Raw genomic sequence first — 22,161 nt, forward strand, 5'->3', positions numbered from 1 at the left:
CCTGAAGAAGAACCTGGGCAAAGCCTGAACAACATTTGTCTCATCTCATGCAGCCGAGTAAATATTTAACAAAGCTTGTCGTGCTGATTCAAAGGGAAGTGTGAAGATAAGATGAAACTTTAATGACTATTGTGGGAAAACTGGGCCGTTACTACCAGATAAAGCAAAAAAGTAGAGTAAAAAATTAGTAAACAGTAAATAAGCACCAATCAACACTAGAACAGATCATGACTAATAGAAATATATTAATCAAATGTTTCCTTTTTGACAAACTGCTGCAGATTACATTCACGTTTAACAATCACATGTTGTTGATCAGCCAATGGGAGTCCAATGATTTCTTCTCCATTTCATCTTCTTTGTTTGCTAAAATTCTTTCAGAGTCATCTCTGCATTTCATGCTCAACTTCTGCTTGAGCTGAGTTTGTCCTCTTCAAATGGACATATGACTTGTCAAGTTAAACTTAACATTAAACTTGGTCATTTAACCTGAATCTTGTTAGACTGATAGACTGTAGCTTTGTTGGACTGATATTATCTGATGTTAGATGTTATGACAGGCCTGTAAATAAGTTAAATCAGTCAGATCTGACTAGATAAGCCAGTTTTTTGATAAACAATAGGTGGAAAGGAACAAATTAAAGCCACAGTAATAGTGTTTCTGATCCTGCCACCGTGTCTGTGGTGTGTAATAGGATAATGAGCAGAAGGAACATGATCAAATTTACACCCCTGAAACTACACATCACATATCTAAAGTCTGCAACAGTTTCCTGCTCTGATCATCTGAAGATTACTCCAAACTCAAATTATATCAGTCACAACTACGGCTGGGGGATAATTCAATATAATCCTTTTTTATCATTCAGAGGCATGATATTGTGATGATTTGATCATATCAGGTTATCAGTTTACAGAGTTCTGCTATTCTAAATGAATGATTTCAAGCCTACTGCAATAAGAAGCAAACAAAAAGATTTTTAGCTACAAGTTTGTTTTATACATGTGAAGACTCGTTGAATCTGAAGTAATTTTTCAAGCAATAATAACAAACATCCCCTAGTTCAAGCTTCACTATTGTGAGGATTTGCCGATTTCCGTTGTCTTTTGTGATTGAATTTTGGACTTTTTGTTGGGCAAAACAAACAATTTTAAGACTTCAATTTGGTTTTGGGGAAACTGTGATGGGTGTTAAACTGTGATGAACAACAGTGGAACACAGTTAAATGGTGATATAGTATATTGAAGTTAATTCAACCGTATCACCCACTTATCCAACAAATCATTCAACAGGTTATTGATCATGTATTGTAGCTGTGTAATGAAAGAAACATGAGATGATGCAGGATCACAACATGTAGGAAGCTCTATTGCATTATCTACAAGTTGAAAGTACCAGGTTGCCCCCATCATCATGGGCCCTGTAATAGTATGCTGGCATGTACTGAGTGTGCGACTCAGCTAGCGACCGAGCGAGTGGGAGGAGTGTGACAGAGGGAGGGAGAGTGGAGTGACGCTGGCAGCTGTGCGGGTGGTGAGCCGAGCTGCGTATCAAGTGGCACAGGAGGCGTGGAGTGAAACTCAGAGGGTCAGTTTGAAACTGTAAGACAGCCAGGGAGGTTATAAGAGATGTCTTCTGCGGCTGATTATGTGTCTGCAGAGTGCACAGAATCTGCAGAGTCAGTAAGTAGAGTCAGCTCCCATGTTGGTAGGGAAAATGACTGATCACTTGTCAAGCACCAAATGCCAGAAAATCTTGTTATAGCTGTAAAGAAAGGACACCAGCTACACAGAGGGGTAACGTTTAAAGTTGATAAAAATGTAAATGTCTTTATTATCTAGAGAGCCAAAGTCCTAGGCTCACTTTTGATTCTATTCCACATATTAAGTTATTTTTTTTCTCTTAAAAGTGAAGTATAATACTTAAATATTGTGTTCATGTTATAAATGTAAAAAAGCCAATACTAGTGTACCTACTCATAACATTTTAGCATCTCACTATTTAACAGTCAACAACTGCAAAATTCTGTGAGTTTCAGCTGAATATCACAAACACCTAGGGTTTTGAAGGGAACATATCAAAATAACGGTGGCAAATGTGCAGCAAGGACAGTGATGATGATGAACAGGAAGAATTGGCAGTGGCGTTAAAACTGAAATGCGGCCAAAGAAAGACGAGATGATGGTTGCCGTGTCCTCTCATCAAATCGCACGGCAAAATGAAAAATTATGATTGCTCATCAGGCAGAGGTGTGATGCGGATGAAGAAATGTTAGATATTTTTTGTTTGTCTGCCAACTGCTTTAATGGCCTGATGCATTTCATCACACCATATATTATGGACTTTAAAAAAAAAACAAAAAAAACACAGTGTTCCCTGGTGGCAATGACGCAGGCTTCCTCCGCTTCAAAAACTTAAGTGAAGACTGTTTGCCATATTTCTGCTTACATTTATGAAAACCTTAAGTCTCCAACATACTATGACTGAACTGGTCATACATAATTATAATAGTGGCAGCTTAATAAAACAAATAAATAAATGATGTGTTCATTTGTGTATTATCAAGGCTCTAACCTCTAAAACATTTAATAAAGCTTTATGACTATAGAATGGAGGTCTGGAACATGCTTCTTAAGGCTGCACACAGCTAAACATGCATGTGCGTAGTGTATCGTGAATGTGTTTTTTCTTTTCCGCTCACGTGTAAGAGCAACTCGTTTGCAAACCGACTGAGGTCTGATAAGCAACATACACTGGTGTGATGTGGAAGCTTAAAACCTACAGCAAACATACACAGAAAATGGACTTTTCAGTGAAGTAGGAGACATCTTGTGTCCAACAGTTAAACTTTTGGAAACTAAACATATTTGCATATTCGTAGTCTGGATTTTTCAATGAGGGAGAAGAAGTAAATGGTGACACAAAAATTACAACCTGATTGGGTTGATAGAAGCCAAAAAACCCTGATCCATTAGTATTATTGTGCACTCAAACCAAAGCTGGTACAGTATGAGCTTGTATGAAGCTCCAACATCAGGGATGTCAGTGCTGTAAACATCGTTGCATATTCAGAGGGTATCTTATCAGAAAAACAAACCCTGAAAACAGTTATTGTATGATTATAACAATATTAAAATGTTTGTCAAAAGCATATTGTATACTTTTTTTTTAATCTCCAATGAAAAGGCTTCTGTTCGTCAGCCGACCTAATGATCCCTTCAGGACATGTTAGAACAGCAGAAATAATGATCTGCTATCTGCTAATTATCTGCTAATATCTACTAGTTGAAAGTTCTTAAAAGCATATCTTCAATAGTTAAAAACTGAACATCTGGCAAACCTTCAACGGCCAAAAAAACACATGTAGGAAGCTCAGAGGATACTTCTATTTTAGATCACAAGCCCTCAGCACAAGAGCCAAAATGTTAATTTTGGACACTGGCTGTGAGAGAAGTAGTGAGAAATAAAGACAGAAAGACTGGGTAGTTAAAGTACCAGTAGACTTTAAGAGAGAAAAATATGAGGCAAAACAAGTACAGGAAATATTCAAGCACCAGAGAAAAAGCTTTACGTTAGCTCCTGAAGTTCTTGGAATAATTCATAAAGTACAGCGAGTAAACTCTTCACTGTGTTGTCATTTTGTTTGGTACATCCCTGTATGAGAAGTATGATTCAGGATGAGCGAGAGTCAAAAGTGCTGATATGCTCCTCTACTTGCCATATCATCAGCAGCGAGTTGCCCAACCATCACGGATGGACGAATATAAGCTGACGGTCTGTCACAGTTAGTGTGTACAGCGGCACAGACTATTCTGCTAGACAGACCTGTCTCGCTTGCAGCTAGTGTACAAACTAGAAACTATATTTAACATTTATATGATATGACTCAACATTTCCTGCTCATACAGACATCACTTTGACTTACTTAAATTCAAATGGAAACCGGGATAGAGCTCAAATCAGTGGGAGTCATTTCTATTTAAATAAAAGAATAACATTTTCTTTCGAAAATTTTTAATTGTCATACCTCACATATAGCTGTTGCCTGCAGACATGTTATAAAGGCATACTGCTCTGCTACTCAAGGTTACAGGAGAGTGGAGAGACAATAGAGAGGACGACGTAAGTGGGGATGCAGAGAGAAGACTTCTGGCCTTGGGGGTATAGATGACCATATAGAACATACACAAGTATAGATGAATGTAGCCAGAAATAAACTAGAAATCCTATCTTTGTCTTACGAGAGAAAACTGATTTTTTGATAAGGGACTTGAAAGATAAAACATGCAAGTGAGCAGTTATCTTGAGTCATCTATCACCATGCTGTTTAAGTGCTGCATGATGACATAACAGATTAGATTCTTGCCTGTCTGGTTTCTAGCTGTGGGAGAGAGTCGTTTTGAAGCTAAGAAAGCTTGACTAAACAATGCTTTGCTAGAATAGAAGAATAATGCATTTTATTTATGCATTTTCATTTTCTTTAAAGATGGATTTTTACTTAAAATTGTACTGAAAAGCCTCAACAAATGTGTTCTGATCTAAAATAATGACGGAAACTCTTAATATATATTTGAAGGGAATTTATTCGATCCTACCAGGTAGATTTTCAAATCCACACACACACAACTTTTTTTTTTTTTTTTTTGAGCTGTTCGGATGAGCTTCTCATTAATGATAGTGCAAAATGCTTGTCGTGCAAATACTCTACATTCAGACATATCTATGTTGAGTTCCCGTGAGACCCCGCCACCCTTCAGCTGCTGGGTTGGTAATCCTGACACTGAACTCCACAGGCCCTCTACCCAATCAGAGAAGTGTGTGTGGCAAAAGGAGTAACTGTGAGGCCATACAGAGATCCCAACAACTGTCAACTGCTCAGTCTCTGAAGTCGCTCTGCAGGTAATCTGTGTGATTTAAGATTGTGCCAAAGGTGATTGCCTGACACTGTCAGCAGAGGGATACCACTCCTCCAGTTTTCACACAGAGAGAAGACTCTGATTGCCATGGAAACACATGATCTACTCTTTCAGTTGGTGGAGGAAGAAGGTGTGAATATGATATATAAGCATGTCCGTATGGTGTCTGTTATCACATGTGAGATTAAATCTCAACGTCAAGCTCATGTGATGACAAGTCAAACTCCTTTTCCTGGAAAATGAGTCTGTTATTTTTACATATAGGCCAGTGAGAATGTTGTCATACAGTCCATGTTTTATAGCCAAGCGATTCCCCGTCCAACAATGCACATGGATGAAAAGCAATTCAAAAATAAAACATGAAATCAGGTCAAAAAACAGTGCAGAGGGAGTCTGATGAAGAAGAAAAAAAGCTGTTTCACTATTTAAAGACTCTTCAGTCCTTCAAGTATGACTACTGTCGGCTGTTTGTTGATGACACTAAATTACAGATAATTAAGTTTAATTGCGACTCCACGGGTATGCAGCTCTCGGCTGCTGTCGGTAATTTGTTAGAGGGGATGTCTACTGATGTTCAGTTTCTGGTTTTAAACTATATGAGAATTTTTACTGTTCTGATAGATATAGATATATCATATAGATATATATATAGTATCTCACATAAAATGAGTTATGGGCATATTTTACTTGCTGACATTTTATGGAGTAGCCTGAACAATTGATTTATCAATCTACAATAATAAAAAACCAATCAATTAACAATTATCAAATAGTTGGTGGTTCAGGTCACCTCCATAGCAATAATTCTGAGCAAGTTATAATTAAAAACTAAAAAACTTGGTGGTTTGGTTTTTGTTTAACACAAATGAAGAGTTGGTCTCATGTAATACAAAACAGTAGAACACAGTTCATTGCTTTAAACAACAGTCTGATTATTTCATTTGTGATTTGCAGACGTTTGCCATATCCTGATACATATTAATATTGGGACATATCGTGATTGAGGGGGAAGCTGAAAGGACCTTCATCACTTCAGAAATATAAAATGGTCCAATGTTAGGTTGCTGCCGATCAATAGAAGCAGCAAATGTAATCCTTTTGTTCAATTCTTACACTGAGTGCTCTCCCTCTCCTGAGAGCAGTTAAATGTTTCCTGTCATCTCATTGATACTGTTACACACGCACACACACACAGACTATGCACACACACACACACACACACACACACACACACATACCTTGGATCCATCCACGCTGATGATGCGGTAGCTGTTGCGTGTGCTGTCATAAAAATAGGAGACAGTGACAGCCTGCTTGCTGGCAGGAACCCAGTTCTTCTTGGTGGTTGGGTCGATTTGGAAGACATGAGCCCTGGTGGTGTAGATCGGCTGCTCCCTAGAGAGCAGAGAACAGAGGAGAGGAACAATATGAGAGGAGGATAACTAAAAGACAGATCAAGATAATATCCACCAATCAACAAGCCACATCTCGCAGAGATTATCCACCTACAGTTAAGTTGCAGTGTAAGTACTGAGCTCTTCACATCTCTTCATCATATGCATGATGAAGAGTCCTGAGAGTCTCAGCATGGACAGGTCGGTGATAATGTAACACAGACCTTAAATCCTCATGGCAACCCACAGTTATTAGCACATCAACACCTCCTCCCTTCTCTTAGGTGACACTGACACATATGTAGGTGTTTGTGTGACACTGTACTCATGTATGCGTGTATTCGCATCTATTGTCTAATGGAATATTTCCCCTATGCACCACATAGACAAGACAATTATCTACTTGTGGCAACACAGTCAAACATGAGAAGATTCACTGATGTGTTGTATAAAGAAAAACAAAACAAACAAACAAACAAAATTTTTAAGTACATATATGTTGCTGGATGTAATATTACTGTAAACACAGCTTGAAGGTGTATAAACTTGCCTGATGTCCTATTTTATGGACAAGCTTTTAAAAGTGATTTCATTACATAGTTCATTGAGAAAACTGTGCTTACTTAATAATGTTACACATCGCCATAGTAGGTAGAGCTGGAAAATTAATAAATACTATCATATCAAATTGTGGTTTAATCTTATCATGAAAATGCCTCCATATTGTGAAATCTTCCAAGCAAATGGTAATTAAAAAATATATACATTTACCATATTGTGTTCTACATCATTTTTAAAAAGATAATTTTTGGCATTTCCTGCCTTATATTTGATTGACAGAAGTGCAGAGAGACAGGAAACATGGGTAGACAGAGGGAGTATGACAAGCAACAAAGATCTGAGGCTGGAATTGAACCGTGGACATTGTGGTTATGTGGTTTGAGTCAGTAGGCTACCAGGGAGCCATGTGAGCTATATTGATAATGGGAAATTATATTATTAATAGGCATATCGCCGACCTATTAGAAATGATCATTTCCTCTCTTTAGCCTTCAGCAGTCTGTAATTGATGGCTGTTTTTTTTTTTTTGTTCTTTTTTCGGTTCAATAACATTTTGTTGAATCTGAATCCTTTTGAATCCTTAGTGAACCTATTTAGGTTTAAATTACACAGTATGGAAGAAAAAAAAGCAACAAATAACTAAATATTCAAGAAATGAAAAACATTCAAACACTAAGTTCTGTCAGATGCATAAATATTTACACACAACAGATTCATATTTACTCTTTTCTAAAGAGGGGATAAAAGATTCAATAGAAAATTTGGGGATTTTATCAACTTGGAGCCAGATCCAAAATAAAACCCGCTATCAGAACCCAACTCACCGACGACTGTGATGGGTAAAAGCTCAAATTCATGTCATTTTATTGTTGAGAGGGTAAAGTAATCAGCCTCCAAGCAATGAGCAGCTCGCTGCCTGTGTGAGTCAGAGGAGCATCAGCACAGGGATGAAGGAGCAGGATCAGACTGTCTGTTGAACTTGAATGACTGCAGACTGAAAAAAAATTGCAGTGGAAATGCTCTTCCTCATTATGACATCCCCACAAACACAGACACATCTCTCTCTCTCTCCCTCTCTCTTCCTAAACACTGAGATTATCCCCTCTCTCTGCCACACACACAAACATATAAACAAAAACCGAAGCTTGAAAATATACACTTACATTTACCTAGGATTGCCATTGTGTAGTGTAAAATTACCTAAGTGCACAGAAAAATGTATAATTTACACATCTTTTGAGTAGTAATGGTGACAGTACTGACGGTTTTATCCAACCTTGAGAAAGGCCACAAGCTGAAAAAACATCTGAGAATGTTTCTAGGACATTGCTCAAGTGCAGCATGTGGTAAAAATAACCACACCTGCATGCAATAGACTCATATTCTCAGTTCCATACAAACTGTAAAAAGGTACTCGACACCACTGCTGGAGTTAAAAACCAGTTGCACTTTCCTTTTAATGGTAGTGCTGTACGGGGGACTGGAACCAGCGGTTTTAAATTATCCAATGGAAGTTCTCATTTCAAAAAGGTGAGTGCAGGTGGTTGAGATGCTCCGCTATTAAGTCCCAAGAGCAAGGAATAATTAAGTGGAGTGGTGGATGAGAGGAATCATAGGACAGCTCGAGAACTTAATAATGGATGCAGATAAAGGCTGTGCAGGAGACAGATGGGAGTACTTATCGTGCTGGAAATCAAAATGTGAAGTGAATGCATCTTTCAGACAGGTTGAAGTTTACTTGGCACTCAACTGCTTAGTACACTTGATTTGATAGCCTACTTGGAAAAGTTTAGGTATTTCCTTTGTCCTGCTATCTTTACATTCTTATCTTAATGTCTATATAATTGTACATTTTATTGGTTTGTCCTACCAACTACTGCCATATCTGGCCACACTTATCTTTTTTCCCCCCTCAACAAGATGTTCTTTCTCATCTTCTCCGAGGATCTCAGTGCCACATTACACCTGTTAGTGAAGACGCAAAATGATGATGATTCCTAAGTGTCCACAATCTCAATTTACTGTGTACTGCTCACCATAGAATAAACTGCTGAATGAGAGAATAAGTGAGGGATTTCAAGACAAGACAAGCCCTCCTGCTTGCTTACTAGACAATAAGTCAATGAAACCCTGTGTGGTTTTTGACCATTAGTAGTGCTATGGATGGATATTTGTTTGTTCTCATGCACTCGCAAAGGGACTCACATGCACGCAGGTGACACATTCACATTCCTGCTAATGTTTTACGCTATTCTATTGATCTACAGCTGGTGGTATGAAATGTAGCAATGCACCAGCTAAAGGCAGGGAAAATTGCTAGCAAGTAAACATGGATGTAAACAGTGCAGGTTTCAAACTTTTAGGAAAAGTATTTGCAGATGTTTTTATGAGGCAGAAAATGCACACGACACATTAAACATAGGAGGACACGCACAGTGTGAGTAACGCTGAATAGAAACAGAAACTTTTGTTTACAAGAGAACTCTACAGGACACCTTGAATTCAAGGGGACATTTTGACAGGAGTAGATAGTACAAATGACTGACTGTAAATCTATGTCGCTCCACTTTTATGGAACACTTTATACTCCACCAGAGAAAGGTTAAATTAAATTTGAAGGTGAAAGACCTCTCTGTTCTTTCAACTGTCAGCGGTGTAAAGATGGTTTGCATTTGGTTAACAGTGCAAATTTGTATGTCAAAGTGCACCAAAGTAGAACTCTATGCAAAAACTATGTATTTACTTCTCACCTCGTAAGTGAATCCGCTCTAGGTTTAAAATTTCACCATCACACTAAACATGTGTAAACAAGATAACAATTTAATTATTTTATTATTAAATTTAATTATTATTAAGTTTACATAACATATTTTCACTCTTACTCTAGGTGGGTTTGTTTGTTGTCTCAACATGCTTGTGGTTTTTTTTGTTTTGTAGTGCTTTGTCTGTACGAATCATTTAGTCTTCTAATTGATGATTAGTTATTAGATTCATTTGATTATGGTAGGCTCATTCTCAGTAAAGTCCCTTTAGTTAGGGGTGACTGCAACAAATTTGACATGTTCACAGATCACTAAACTCCACTGCACATGGTCTTCCCACTTGGTTACAGGCAAGCTGAGGAGAGAGCTTCTCTACCAAGGTTTCTGCAGCGTCACTTTAGTGTTGTAAACCTTGAAATCCTGATACTTTCTAGAATCCACTCTCTCTGTATTTGCTTTCCCCCCCTACACACTTACTCTCCTGACATGAAAGCTTTCAAAAAAATATTGTAAAGTGGGCACAAGGGTGTGGGGCTGCACATAGTGCCATAACCACACTCTACCTGGTGAAACAAAAACTCATTCATGCAAAGCAAAAACCATTAGAAATATTGGGTTTTAGGACACAGGGATGTGCTTAGGAAAAAAAAGCCTAAACCCAAATCATCTAGGAGCATATTCTTAAAAAGTGATGAAAATTAATCCAAACAAACTGGCGTTGATTCTTACAGAAATACAAACATATCTCCTACTAGATGGCAAGACGTTCCGTTGCTGGCGAAAGTGTGTTGTTAAGAGGACATTCTGTGCAGTATTAATTTAATGCACTAGCGTGAGGTCCCGACAACGACAATGTCAGACAGGCAGGCAGGCAAAATTCATGAGCTAATAAAGCTTTCACTTCCATCGGGATTATGGTTCTCACAGAAATGAAAGCCTAATAAATTTACTGTCCGCTTTAAGCCTAATCTCAGTCTTCATCTGCTTTGGGAACAACAAAACCCATTATACAGATCACTGCTGTCACTTTACATACACACGCACACACACATGCTGACCTTTGCAGTGGCAGTGTCTGGAGCCAGCTCACACTGGCAGGGGAAGAGAAGTGAAAGGCCACTGCTGAACACATGGATGCACTCACACAACTGTTGGTGGAATCCAGTGATCTGCTTTTCTGAGATAAAAAGCATTAGGCTGATTGATTTTACTGGATAAAAAAAGGAAGATGACATTTGGGACTTTATGGCCGCTAAATTCGTTGTCCTGCTGACTGTCGGATGCTCTCTGTCCCCAACTGGCGCTTTCAATAATTTACAGGTGTGTGTTTTTGTGTGTGTGTGTGTGTGTGTGTGTGTGTGTGTGTGTGTGCGCTCTGTTGTGGGGAGCAGGTTTGAGTAAGTCCACACTTTCTGCCTACATACACCTACACACCCACCTCGGGCCCATCCACACTGATGATGCAGCAATCGTGTTGTGTTTACCGGCAAAAGGCTAAATTAAAAATGAAGGAATGTGCTGACAGCCAGATACCTGAGGACTATGTCAAACCACTGGGACAGTATTGTACCTGTGAATAGTTTTGTTACATTTAATAAATCTGTTTCACAAACACAAGTCAGACACACAACAACAATGAAGTCAACTTTGCACAGGAGGGGTGTTTTGTCATCAGCGATAGGCTGCCATGTTCGCGTGCCTTTCTAAAATAATTGCACCACGTTACCTCTGAGGAATATGGAGCAGCAATACTGTGAGTGATGCATGACTAAGCCTGCCTGGCCTCTTGTTCTACTAAATCCTTTAAAATGTTAGCTTGATCTCTACCCGTGATTTACGTACACAACTTATTCTTCAGAGTTTAAATGAAGTTTGCTAAAAGAAGGATAATCCTGCTGCTTAAAGAAGACAATTTAAGATGATGCAGGATGACACCGAGTCCTGAGAGGAAGTATGAATAACAGCAGGCGCCTCTCTTTGACTAAGTGTTTGGATGATAATTTCAAACGAGGGGTTGCAGTCACGTTGCATTTGTGTAGCGACACCTGCGAAATTCAGGTATGTTCTTCAAGAGAGGCCGACGAGTGGGAGAACCGCCTTGTCCAGATTCCTGAAATTGAGAATCTACACTAAGCTCGTTCCCTCGAACAATCTTTCCTCATCAATCACAGATATCTGCCTCTCTGTCCAAATGCAAGGGACACACGTCAGCGGCTTGAATAACGACTACGTGATCGAAGAATCCGAGGTCAAATGTTGACCTGTTAAAAGTCAAAACTTGAACAGGGTTTGTAGCCTGTTAGACAGAAATCAGCAGTCTCAGCTGCTTCAGATATGCGCGCTACAACATTCCTCACGTACCAACACAGAGTGAACATAATGTTACTTTACCGGCTCCAGGAGTCACACACATGTGAGGCAGCACACATAGTCGTGTGTGTGTATATGGGCTGAAGCTGATAATGTATTAGTGCTCATAATCTAATAAAGAGAGGCAAACATATGCTTATGTTTGTTGTATATTAAGTTATTTTTGCTCCTTTTATGTGAGGAGTTGATGACCCACAGTGAAACTCGTTCATGAGTGTATGTTTTTTCCTTACTGGTATGGAGGTGTCAAGTCTCCTGAAGGGGTCAGCAGAGAAAAAAACATCAACACTAGCAAAACAATGTCTGGGTTTTACACCATGTTTGGAGTGTGAAATGAACTGAGGACAAATAAACTAATCAACTGTATATCAAGGTCCTATTGGGTGCAGACCCGAAGGCATAATGACATGAATGAGTCTGCAACAACCTAATAGCATCTCCTCATTAGTGAGACATCATCTCTCTGCCTGTGGGATCCATCAGGTCATTGGGCTGTTTAGTATGTTTTCCCCTTTGAATCCTCCAGAGGAATAAGAAACCTGAACAGACATTTTCAGTGAAATGAGGCACATTACTGTCAGTGACCTGATGAAAACTCAATGTGCACAATGGTCTCAGGGATACAATTTTGGGAGCTTTAGATTTTTATTTTTATTTTTTTTGGCATGCTAGTGTGCATAATGAGCAGTGGACACATTATATTACTCCACTTCCTCAAGTGCTGTTGTGTAAGAAATTCACAACTGCCAAGTTGTCCTGATCAGACGGATGCTAAACCGAGACAATCACCGGGCTGCAGCAATTACCTCAGATCATTATATTACAGAAGAATATTATGTGTATAAATGCCGTCCTTGAACCTAAGTGGTCTGACAAATGCAAGGAATTTGCATTTTGGCCTGTTCAAAGAACTTTAGTGACAAAAGCCGCATTACTCACTTGTCAAATAGCTGCAGTACAGTAGGAAGGAGTAAAGTTCAGTGAGAGCACTTATCCTTCCTCACTTTCTCTGCCAGCACTGACAATAAGACACTAAGCTACAATTGGCTTTTCTGTGGGCTCGAGTAACAAAAGAACATCTTCTCCCAAATTTGTCAGACAGGGAAAATACAAAACACATACCTAGAACATAAAGTGCACAGGTTTGGTGAAATACAAAAAAATGGCAAATTAGGAAACAAATGTATTGTGACTAGCAAGCAACATTTATTTGTGAATATAACACCTGAATTTAATAACTTGAATTCTCATTAGCTGGTATAATCCTGTTCATATGGCAGATGAACAGAGTTGGGGTTATCTCTCTCTCATTTTTTTACCTGCGAGGCCCGCTGGAGAGCAGAGCTGCCTTATTAGGGAGAGCAGCGTTTTGTCTGACTGAATGATCAAAGTGCGCAGGAGAGCAAAGCTCTATGGGATCATCACTACAACACCACCTGGGCTTTCACTGCAATAAACACGCTGTTCTACTAATGATGGTGGGGGGGTCAAAGAAGGGCAGGTTTGCCCTCAGATACCACAGCATGCATTATGCCTTCATCCTCTTCTCCTGATATTTACAAAAAGTCGCTTACTGTCTCAGCTTAACTGTGACTTAATGAGAATGTTCTTATTGTCAGCGTTATTCATCAATTAAAAAGGTTAGTTTAAGGCTTTTCTTCTTTATTAGATTATGTGCTGCACAGGCTGACAGGATAAGAACAGGATAAGCAAGTGCATTTTACTTAAATGTGGCCTATATTCCAAGACTACCAGTGACTTGATATCACTGTTGCAAATATCTCATTTGATTAACGGTATTCTTGATCATTAAAGTGTTGTTTTAAGGCATTTTGACTTCATTAGATTGTTCGCTATTACTGGAAAGTTTCTGCACGACAGAAAGTCTAAATGAAGAGGTGCATTGGATCAAAAACTCAAGACTGTGAAAAGAAAAAAAGATCATTGTCTTCACTTGGTGAACGTTTCAGTCCTCAGTCAGAACTTCATCAGGTAAAATAAATGATGGTCATGATGAAGGTCTGAAGACAAAAAAGTGAGTACAAGTTATTTAAAAACTTTTTTTGGTTAATCTTCATTAAATATTAAAATACTTCACATATTTAATGACTTTTATCACATTTCCTTTTAATGCTGAAGCGCTTAGTCAAATCATTTGTTCACCAGCAGAAAATTAATCAACTATTTTCACCATCGATTAGTCACTTCATTCTTAAAGCAAAAAAGTCAAACATTTGCTCCTTTTCTCTGTTTTTATATCATTTTTTTCTTTAGGTTTGGGACAAAACAAGCAATCTGAAGTTGTCACCTGGGGCTCACAGAACTCCTGATGGGATATTAAACCAGTATAAACCAGTGGTTCTAAACCTTTTAGCTTGTGGTCCCTTAAAATAAAAGCGTCCATTTGTGACCCCTCAGAACACGAGTTGTGAGCAGTTCAACTGAAAGTGATCTTTTTTTTCTTATCAGATTGTTTCATTTGAAAGATTTAATGAAAAAATAAACATAACTTTGTGTAACAAATATATTTATCTTATTTTATCCCTTTAATCATCTGAGGATTCTTTGAAAAATATCAGCTAGATGAAAATCATTAGCTGCTGTCTAATTTCATTGTCATGTCACTTTTTTACTATATTTGCATCATACTGAATACATTTTAATGACATATTCAATCTCACAGTTGTCTGTTTGAAATAGTAATAATATTTTATTTATTTTTGATGCCATTATTATTCAGGTTATATATTATTAAGGTGACCTTGATTGTTTTGGCATCATATAGTATATTGAACAGTACTTCATGCCAGCTCATTAAATGGGGAGACAGAGACAGAATCCCATGCAACAAGGGCAACAGGCCAGATTCAAAGCAGAACCACAGCGGGTTCTCCTCCACCACACTAAGGCAGCGGGCTGCGGAGCCCGACTTAATCTGAGAGCTCGGAGGAAAAGGAAGTGAGGAAGCCTCCACAGGAGCACAGCATGGCAGCAGATGGCCTCCTAGGCCTCAACCATCTGGTGAGGAGACGTCCAATCCGCCATCAGTCTGTCCCCTTTCATTTACTCATGTTTCTTTAACAGTAAGACCTGCATCCAATCCCCAACCACACCTCTTCCACGTTCACCTCGAGCCTCCAGGCACAGACAGAGGACACACACTCCGATTAGGATTACGATCCATTCTCCTGTCTGGGCAGCCAAGAGACCTACTGCCATGTCACATGTCACAGAGCCTAATCAATGAGTGTTAAGCCTTTAGCTGTCATTCTCTGGCCAGCCAGGAGATTATCATCTATCCCTGTGTTAGGGCTGCTCCCAGCATGGCTTACTTTAAATAGCAATATGCTGATTGCATTGCTGTCTGTGTGAGTGCTTATTCAGTAAGAAAGGGCTTTCTGGCAATCTAAGCTTTATTTTGTGATAATTCCAGTAGGGAAAGAGATGCAGCGCTTAAGCTGTGAAACTCTACTTAAAAACACAATTAGCATCACTTTCTTATCAGAATCTCATCAACCTCTCTTAGATTCAGCAATCTTGATTTACATATGTATTAATTGGGCATGCTTTTAAAATACAATGTTATAATTTGGATTTATATATACACAGCGTTGTGCTTTATAAATCATGCAGAAATTACATGATCAATAACAAATGAGTCAAGGTCAAAAAGGGTAGTGATAGTAGTTGACATGATCAAAGGCTTATGACAGGAAGATAGACACTGGAGCTGTTAATGTGTGTCTGTGTGTTAGGTGACTTATAGTTAATCTATAACTCCACTTAGGAGCCAAGAGCTTCAGGGCCAAAGGGACGCCTAAATCCTGCCAAAACACGACAAACGATCCATAGTTTCCTACGCCAAACACGCACACACACTCATTCTTATCTATATTGACTTGTCAGTTAGGGCGGGACACATTGCATAATTACCAAGTGTAATCAGGAAGTAGTATATTGCACAATTAAGCATGTATGAGAACTCAATCTTAATTTTCACTTTTTTTTATGGATACAATAAAGAAACAAATAAATAAAAACAAAATTAGCTAAGAGTTGAGATGATTATTCAAGCAACAACAACAACAAACTGGCAATATTTTTGATAATTAATCATTTAAGTAATTTCTTAGGCAAAAATGTATGATTGTCAATTGAATAGCTTTTGGTTTTGGGCTGCTGGTGAGTCAAAACAAGCAATTTGGATACATTACATTGAGCCCTGAGAACTTGTGATTGGCATTTTTCACTATTTTCTTACTTGTTACAGACTAAATGATTAACTGGTTAACTGTGAAAATATTCAGCAGATTATTCAATAATGAAAACAATCACTAGTTGCAGCCGTAAACAAATTCCTACGAGCATGTGACAATGAACAGTGGCTTTAAAGAATGAACGGCTGGATCCTGGGAAGCCGTTTGTTTCGACCTTCCAGAAACTATTCAGCTGTCAAGTGATACTACAGGTTGGCACTGACTGAAACCGGGGAACTGGAAAAAGGAAACTTGTTGCCTCCTGTCTCTTGTCAGGAGGTGTGACTGGCTGTCTGCTGCTGGTCCACTGGGCCAGTTTCATGACACAACGTCACCGACTCCATTTCAAACCTGCTGGGTGAGCATGCCAAACTTTTGAGAAGGAGTCAGGACTGTTGAACTGGTTTGTTACACATTGCAAAAAAAAACAATGCTCAGAGAAACAGAAGCGCTGTGGCACTTTAAACTGAATTACTGAACATTAATGATGTTAATTATTCACACCTGACCTCATACTTTTACAGAAATTAAAGGTTCCTTAATGTCACGAATGGAAATATTCATAACGCTTTCATAAATCATTCACATACAGGTTTGATCTAAGCAAAAAAAAAAAAAAAACTTAAACTCATCTGTTGTGATTTCTAAGTGAAATAAAAGCCACATAAACGGGAGCAGGTACTCCAGAAAGAGACAAAACACCAACAACTTAATAATGTATGTTCATTTGAAGACAGCTGATGATTGCATAACTATGGCACTGAAGCCACAGAGTCAATATTCACACCACAGTAGACTATGGAGGCAAAATAATGTTCTGTACCCTGTAAACAGCTGTGGGAGTACACACACACACACACACACACACACACACACACACACTCCCAGAAGTACCATCTCTCCTTGTTAGTGGGCAGTGTTGACTCTGACACCTCCATATCATAACCCTCTCAAAGCCATATTCCTATAGGCAGATAAGGAGGAACAGAAGTACCCACATTCCCATAAAATTTTGACCCAGAAAAATAAATCCATCTTTAAAATATATATATATAAAGCATCTCGCCTTTTCACACATGAAATCAGAATATCTCACAGACAGCGAAAATTATACCTTCAGATTTTCCCACATTGCCAAATAATCTGCCTATAAAAGAGTAAACTGGGGTCTTGTACAGCTCGTAACACACACAGACAAGCAGTAGGCAATGGTACACAGACTGTAGAGGTATTTTTTTTTGCCGTATTTTCACCGCACACACACGCATAACATTTCAGTCAGTGCAGGTGTCATGAGAGGCGCTCTGAAGGGCAGCGCTCTCTGGATTACTCACCCCATTGCCGCGGACTTGAGGAACAACTCCTTTTTTATAGTGGAAAAAAAAATGTGTGTTAAATCGCAGTCAAAGTCCGCAGATGATAAGCGGTCCTAAGAGTTCATTTCCCGTGAGCCGGGTCCTCTATGGTGCTGAGAGCGACAGCTGAAATATGAGAGCACTTCTTCGGAAAACTCGATTCACCGGGTTGTTAAAGCTCAGTCTCACAGAGCTCTGGTCATTTCACGAAGTTTTTTTTCTCTCTGCTTGTTTGTTTTTCCTCTTCAGATGTGCAGCAGTGTAAATTCCCACTGTGGACTAGCTTCTTCCTCGCTTGTCTTACAACAACCGGCGTTGATGAATTAAGTTAATTTCCCTGCTTGCTTGCTTGCTTGCTTGCTTGCTTGCTGGGCAGAGTTTCTTCCTCCCCACCGGGATTGTGTTTCATATGAAGGGCAGCAGCAGCGACACGGAGCGGCTTCCACCTGCTCACGCCTCTGCCAGAGCCACCCACACTTAAAAAAAACTGTGGTGTCTGTGGTGGCGTTAAACCCAAACTGTGGTCTGAAAGCACGACACAATTCAAACCGAAAGTAAATGTATATTTAATAAAAAAGATACGCGTTTAAAAACGACCAACAACGACAACAGTCAATTCAGCAGGACTTACATGTTTTAAGCGACTGTGTTGGATTCCAGTAGTTGGCACTTTCTCCTTAATTAAGCGATATAACGGTATAACGGCAGCGAATATAAGCGGTTAGCTGCGCTTCTTACTGGCATGTTTTGTTAAAAATATGTCGCTTTAAGTTGTGTTTAAAGTCAACCGTTGGTATCAAATAACGCCGGAGTTTCAACGTTCCGATACTGACCGTTGGTCTTGTTTTTTAACGGACAGGTAACAGCCATCAATCAGTGGCAGGTGCGCGCGCTCCCGGAACCATGAAAAGAAGTTCATCTGTTCCGGGGGAAGCATTTCAGCGCAGTACAGGGAAAGGAGTTCGTTTCATGGATACATCCATGCTTCTTTTCAAAACATCGGGTATTAATTTAATGAGTAGCTAAAACTAACAACTCTGAAAATCCAGAGGAAGGAGGAGACGATAAGTCTTCGCGTCGTAGAAGGTGTGTTTACAACGCTAGCATTGAGGAAACTGCTTTTATCAGGGTATTTGTGTTTGTAGCTTTTGCTAATGCTAACTGCCTCCAGATGAGTAGAGGTTTAGAGTGTTTTGACTTGCAGTACACCACACGCATTATATACAGGCTGTAAAAAGAGTCATTCATCACTACACCACAGAAAACATCGATAGGATATCCAGTGTTTCAACAACTGCTTTTCTTGTAGTGCAGAATGACCGAGACCACGGAGAAACAGCAGACCTACGAGGAGATGTTTGCCCACAGGTTTTCCTCGGAGGACCATGAATACCAGCAGTATGTGAACCGGCCAGCAGACCCCCCTCCCATCGTCGAGGACTGGAGGGGTCGTGGAGGTGGAAACCAGCGAGGCAGGGACAACAGGTCAGTTGTGTTAGTTGTGTTATTGTGTCGTGCAGCCCACAGGGGACTTGTAAAACACCAAAAATACCGTTGTACTGGTGAAATATTTATCAAACAAGAACATAATTTTACACTGTTGTATCATCACATCATCAAAATTAGCTGTTTCTATAGCTAACGGTAGTATACCATGAATGTAACTATGCACATAGAGATCTTTTGACTTGATTTACCCCTTTACCTTGTGAGGCATCAGGTGACCAATTTTTGTCTCTTGACCTTTTTCAAAATATTCAACAGGCTATACTCTATACAAATTTGAGGTGAGGTGTATTGTTTTCCATTTATCCAGGTCAGTAAGTAACAAAGTAAAGCTTTTGTATTGTACCTCTCTATATCATCACATCACAACAAAGTATCAAAGTACTTCATGATAAAAAAAAAAACTAAAAAGCTACAGTCTTAAAAAAGACACTATGTAAAAGCAAAAAGAACAACAAAACTTTATTCCTGAAGATTAATCTGTAGTTAATGAACTGATTTTAATGCACTTAAGTAGCAGTGGTGGAAAGTAATTAAGTACATTTACTGTACTGTACTTCAGTGCAATTTTAAGGTACTTTACTTGACTATTTCCATTTTATGCTACTTTATACTTTAATACTTTAAGTACATTTTCACCTTAGAAGGATTTTTCATGCTGGACTTTTACTTATAATGATGTATTTTTACATTGCTGTATTGGTACTTTTAATTAGTAAGTAAAGGATCTGAGTACTACCTCCACCACTGTTAAGTGGTAACCAGTTTATTGTCCAGTAATCATGATGGTAGCTATTGTTGAAGATCATTTGTTGATTTATGTGTCTCCCTGTAGGTACCAGGACCGTCGTGGACATGGAGGTCGTGGGTGGGGAGGAGGTCGAGGTTGGGGAGGAGACCGGGACCGGGGTTGGGGAGGAGACCGGGGTTGGAGAGGGGAGCATCATGGGCAGCAACATTGGCAAGACAGAGACAGGCATTGGGGTCATGGAAGTGGGCATCAGTCAGGCTCCAACCAGGGATACAACTCCCATCATCAGAGACCACATTATGACCGTTACTGATCTCTGCTGCAATCTCTCAGGTGTTTTACAGTATTTATAGTATCTTTATAACTTGCATTGCAATACCATATGTGGCAGTGTGCAACAGTTGATTTTTTTTTTTTTTATGACTCATGGTAACAGTCTCTCAATATTCTGAGGGCTGAGCAAAATATAAACAGTAGAAATTTAGTATACATCATTGTAATTGTGTCAACAGTTTTTAATACTGTGACAGTTTTATTCCAAAGCACATAGTCAGTCAGATTTTCCCAGACTTTTGTAAGTATTTCATAAAGGCAGTTCCTGTTTGACTCCTTATACAGTAGTCCATTTTGATGACTATAAACAAAAAACTTAAAAGGTTATTTTCCAAACATAAATAGGGAGCATGATAAATATTGCTAGCTGAAGAAAATCTTCTTTTTATCAGAACAATTATTTTGTCCCAAATTGCTCAGTCCTATCATAGTATTAAATTGTCTGTTGCATATTTGTTTTCCAATTTTCATCTTCTAATGGAAAAACTCCGGCTCAAAAGCGATCATTAGTTTCAGCAATACTGGAACTCTTACTGAAAATTTCCATTTTAATATTTCAGATAAGCTGGCTGTTTTTAACCACATTTCATTATCACTTTATAACTGAGGGTTTGTTTTGTGTTACGGTAGTTTTGCCTCTGTCTTTACAGGCTTAGATATCAGACTGTTAATGAATTCTACAGTACAGTATTGTTTGGGGAAGTGGATCTGAATTACCAGAGAAAATCTATTTGTAATGCAGCTTTATTTTTCTGTGTCACAATGATATATGACGATACAAACTGAACTGTTGTCAATAAATGTGTATTTTCCTAATTGGTTTCTGTTTTTGTGAGGTTATTAGACTCAACAGTCAACAAAACCAGCACAATGGCATGAAGTATTCTCTGCTTTTTGATGTTATAGATTGTTTATAGCAGCGGTTACCAACACAGGGGTCACAAGATGATTAAAAGTATAAGAAATAAGAGTATGTTTCTAGCACTTAAAATTAGGTTGATTTTATTTCTGACTTCTCTCTAAATGTAGCTTTTTTTTCTTGTGAAATATTGTATACGTACCACTCCTCAGGCCTAAAAAAAATCTTTTTAAATAATAATCTGAGCAATAAAAGTCACTTTGTTTGAACTAATCACAACTTATGTTCACAGTAGGGCTATAACTTGTGACAGGAGGACACAAATTGACATTGATTTTTTTATTTTTGTTTTTTAAGGCAACACGGGCCAAAAAGGTCAGGCTCCACTGGCTAGACATATTGCATATGATTGATTCCAAACCACATTGAAGTCAAGGCGCTTCATATAGCACATTTAGAAACATTTTCAACAGTGACTAATATTAAAGCTGCAGCATTGTCAAACCTTAAGCTCTTATTTAAATATGTTAAAAGTACAGATCAACAGTTTGTTTGTTTTTTTACCTAAAAGATTTAATGATGCTTGTATCAAAACTCTTATCACAGGCTCAGAAATCAAGAATTTATTGGAGCCAGATTTCAGCGGCTTCATAGTTTCAGCATTTAATGTCAGTGTGTGGAGGAAAATTCAGCTCAAAAGGAGCCTAAGACCAATAGTTCACATTGTGGAAAAACAACTGAAATATTTATGTCCATCATTAATACATTATCACTACACGCATCATTGGCTATGGCATATGTAGCTCATTGCCTAAAGATGTCAGGCCTTGTGTCTCTCTAACCATTGAAAGTGGATCTTAATTAAGTGAGAAATGGTGACTTCGGACACATTGACCCACTCCACTGATCCATTTCAAACGCAGATACACTCAGCATTGTTTCTATCACTGCCTGAATACCATTCTCTGGTTTCTATTTAAGGCTGTGATGAAGATGGGGTTAACAGTTCATTTGGACTTCAACAGTGCAATCAGCTGTGATGATAAGGGAGGGAGGAGAGGAGGTTAGGGAGAACGTGTGTGTGTGTGTGTGGGGGA

The 22,161-nt window shown here is 38.8% G+C and overlaps 2 protein-coding genes across 4 annotated transcripts in view; one reads left to right on the plus strand and one right to left on the minus strand.

Moving 5' to 3' along the window:
• homer2 (homer scaffold protein 2) overlaps positions 1 to 18,396 on the minus strand; it is a 32,279-nt gene extending 13,883 nt beyond the window's left edge. The window contains exons 1-2 of one of the 2 annotated variants that reach the window (XM_067585176.1): positions 18,247 to 18,396; positions 6,156 to 6,312 (exon numbers count right to left, since the gene is read on the minus strand). In XM_067585176.1, the coding sequence (XP_067441277.1) occupies positions 6,156 to 6,312; positions 18,247 to 18,248 (159 nt within the window). In that variant the 5' untranslated portion in view covers positions 18,249 to 18,396. The other variant, XM_067585169.1, reaches the window with a different exon arrangement.
• Positions 18,397 to 18,507: 111 nt separating this feature from the next.
• On the plus strand, positions 18,508 to 21,021 carry LOC137180030 (RNA guanine-N7 methyltransferase activating subunit-like). Of its 2 annotated transcripts, none has more exons than XM_067585198.1 (3): positions 18,508 to 18,701; positions 18,925 to 19,100; positions 19,957 to 21,021. In XM_067585198.1, exons 2-3 carry the CDS (start codon positions 18,931 to 18,933, stop codon positions 20,183 to 20,185), a joined length of 399 nt encoding a protein of 132 aa, XP_067441299.1. In that variant the 5' UTR covers positions 18,508 to 18,701; positions 18,925 to 18,930; the 3' UTR covers positions 20,186 to 21,021. The 2 variants fall into 2 exon arrangements, with proteins under 2 accessions (XP_067441299.1, XP_067441289.1); XM_067585188.1 differs by having other exon boundaries at positions 18,930 to 19,100.
• Positions 21,022 to 22,161: the final 1,140 nt, after the last annotated feature.

This window comes from Thunnus thynnus, chromosome 1 (genome assembly GCF_963924715.1).
Source record: "Thunnus thynnus chromosome 1, fThuThy2.1, whole genome shotgun sequence".
Classification (NCBI taxonomy): Eukaryota; Metazoa; Chordata; class Actinopteri; order Scombriformes; family Scombridae; genus Thunnus; species Thunnus thynnus.

Excerpts from the sequence above, each read along its gene's own strand:
- LOC137180030 (XM_067585198.1), top strand. The coding sequence starts at position 18,931 with ATGACCGAGACCACGGAGAAACAGCAGACCTACGAGGAGATGTTTGCC. Across the intron at positions 19,101-19,956 it reads CAGCGAGGCAGGGACAACAG|GTACCAGGACCGTCGTGGAC; the intron begins GTCAGTTGTGTT and ends GTCTCCCTGTAG.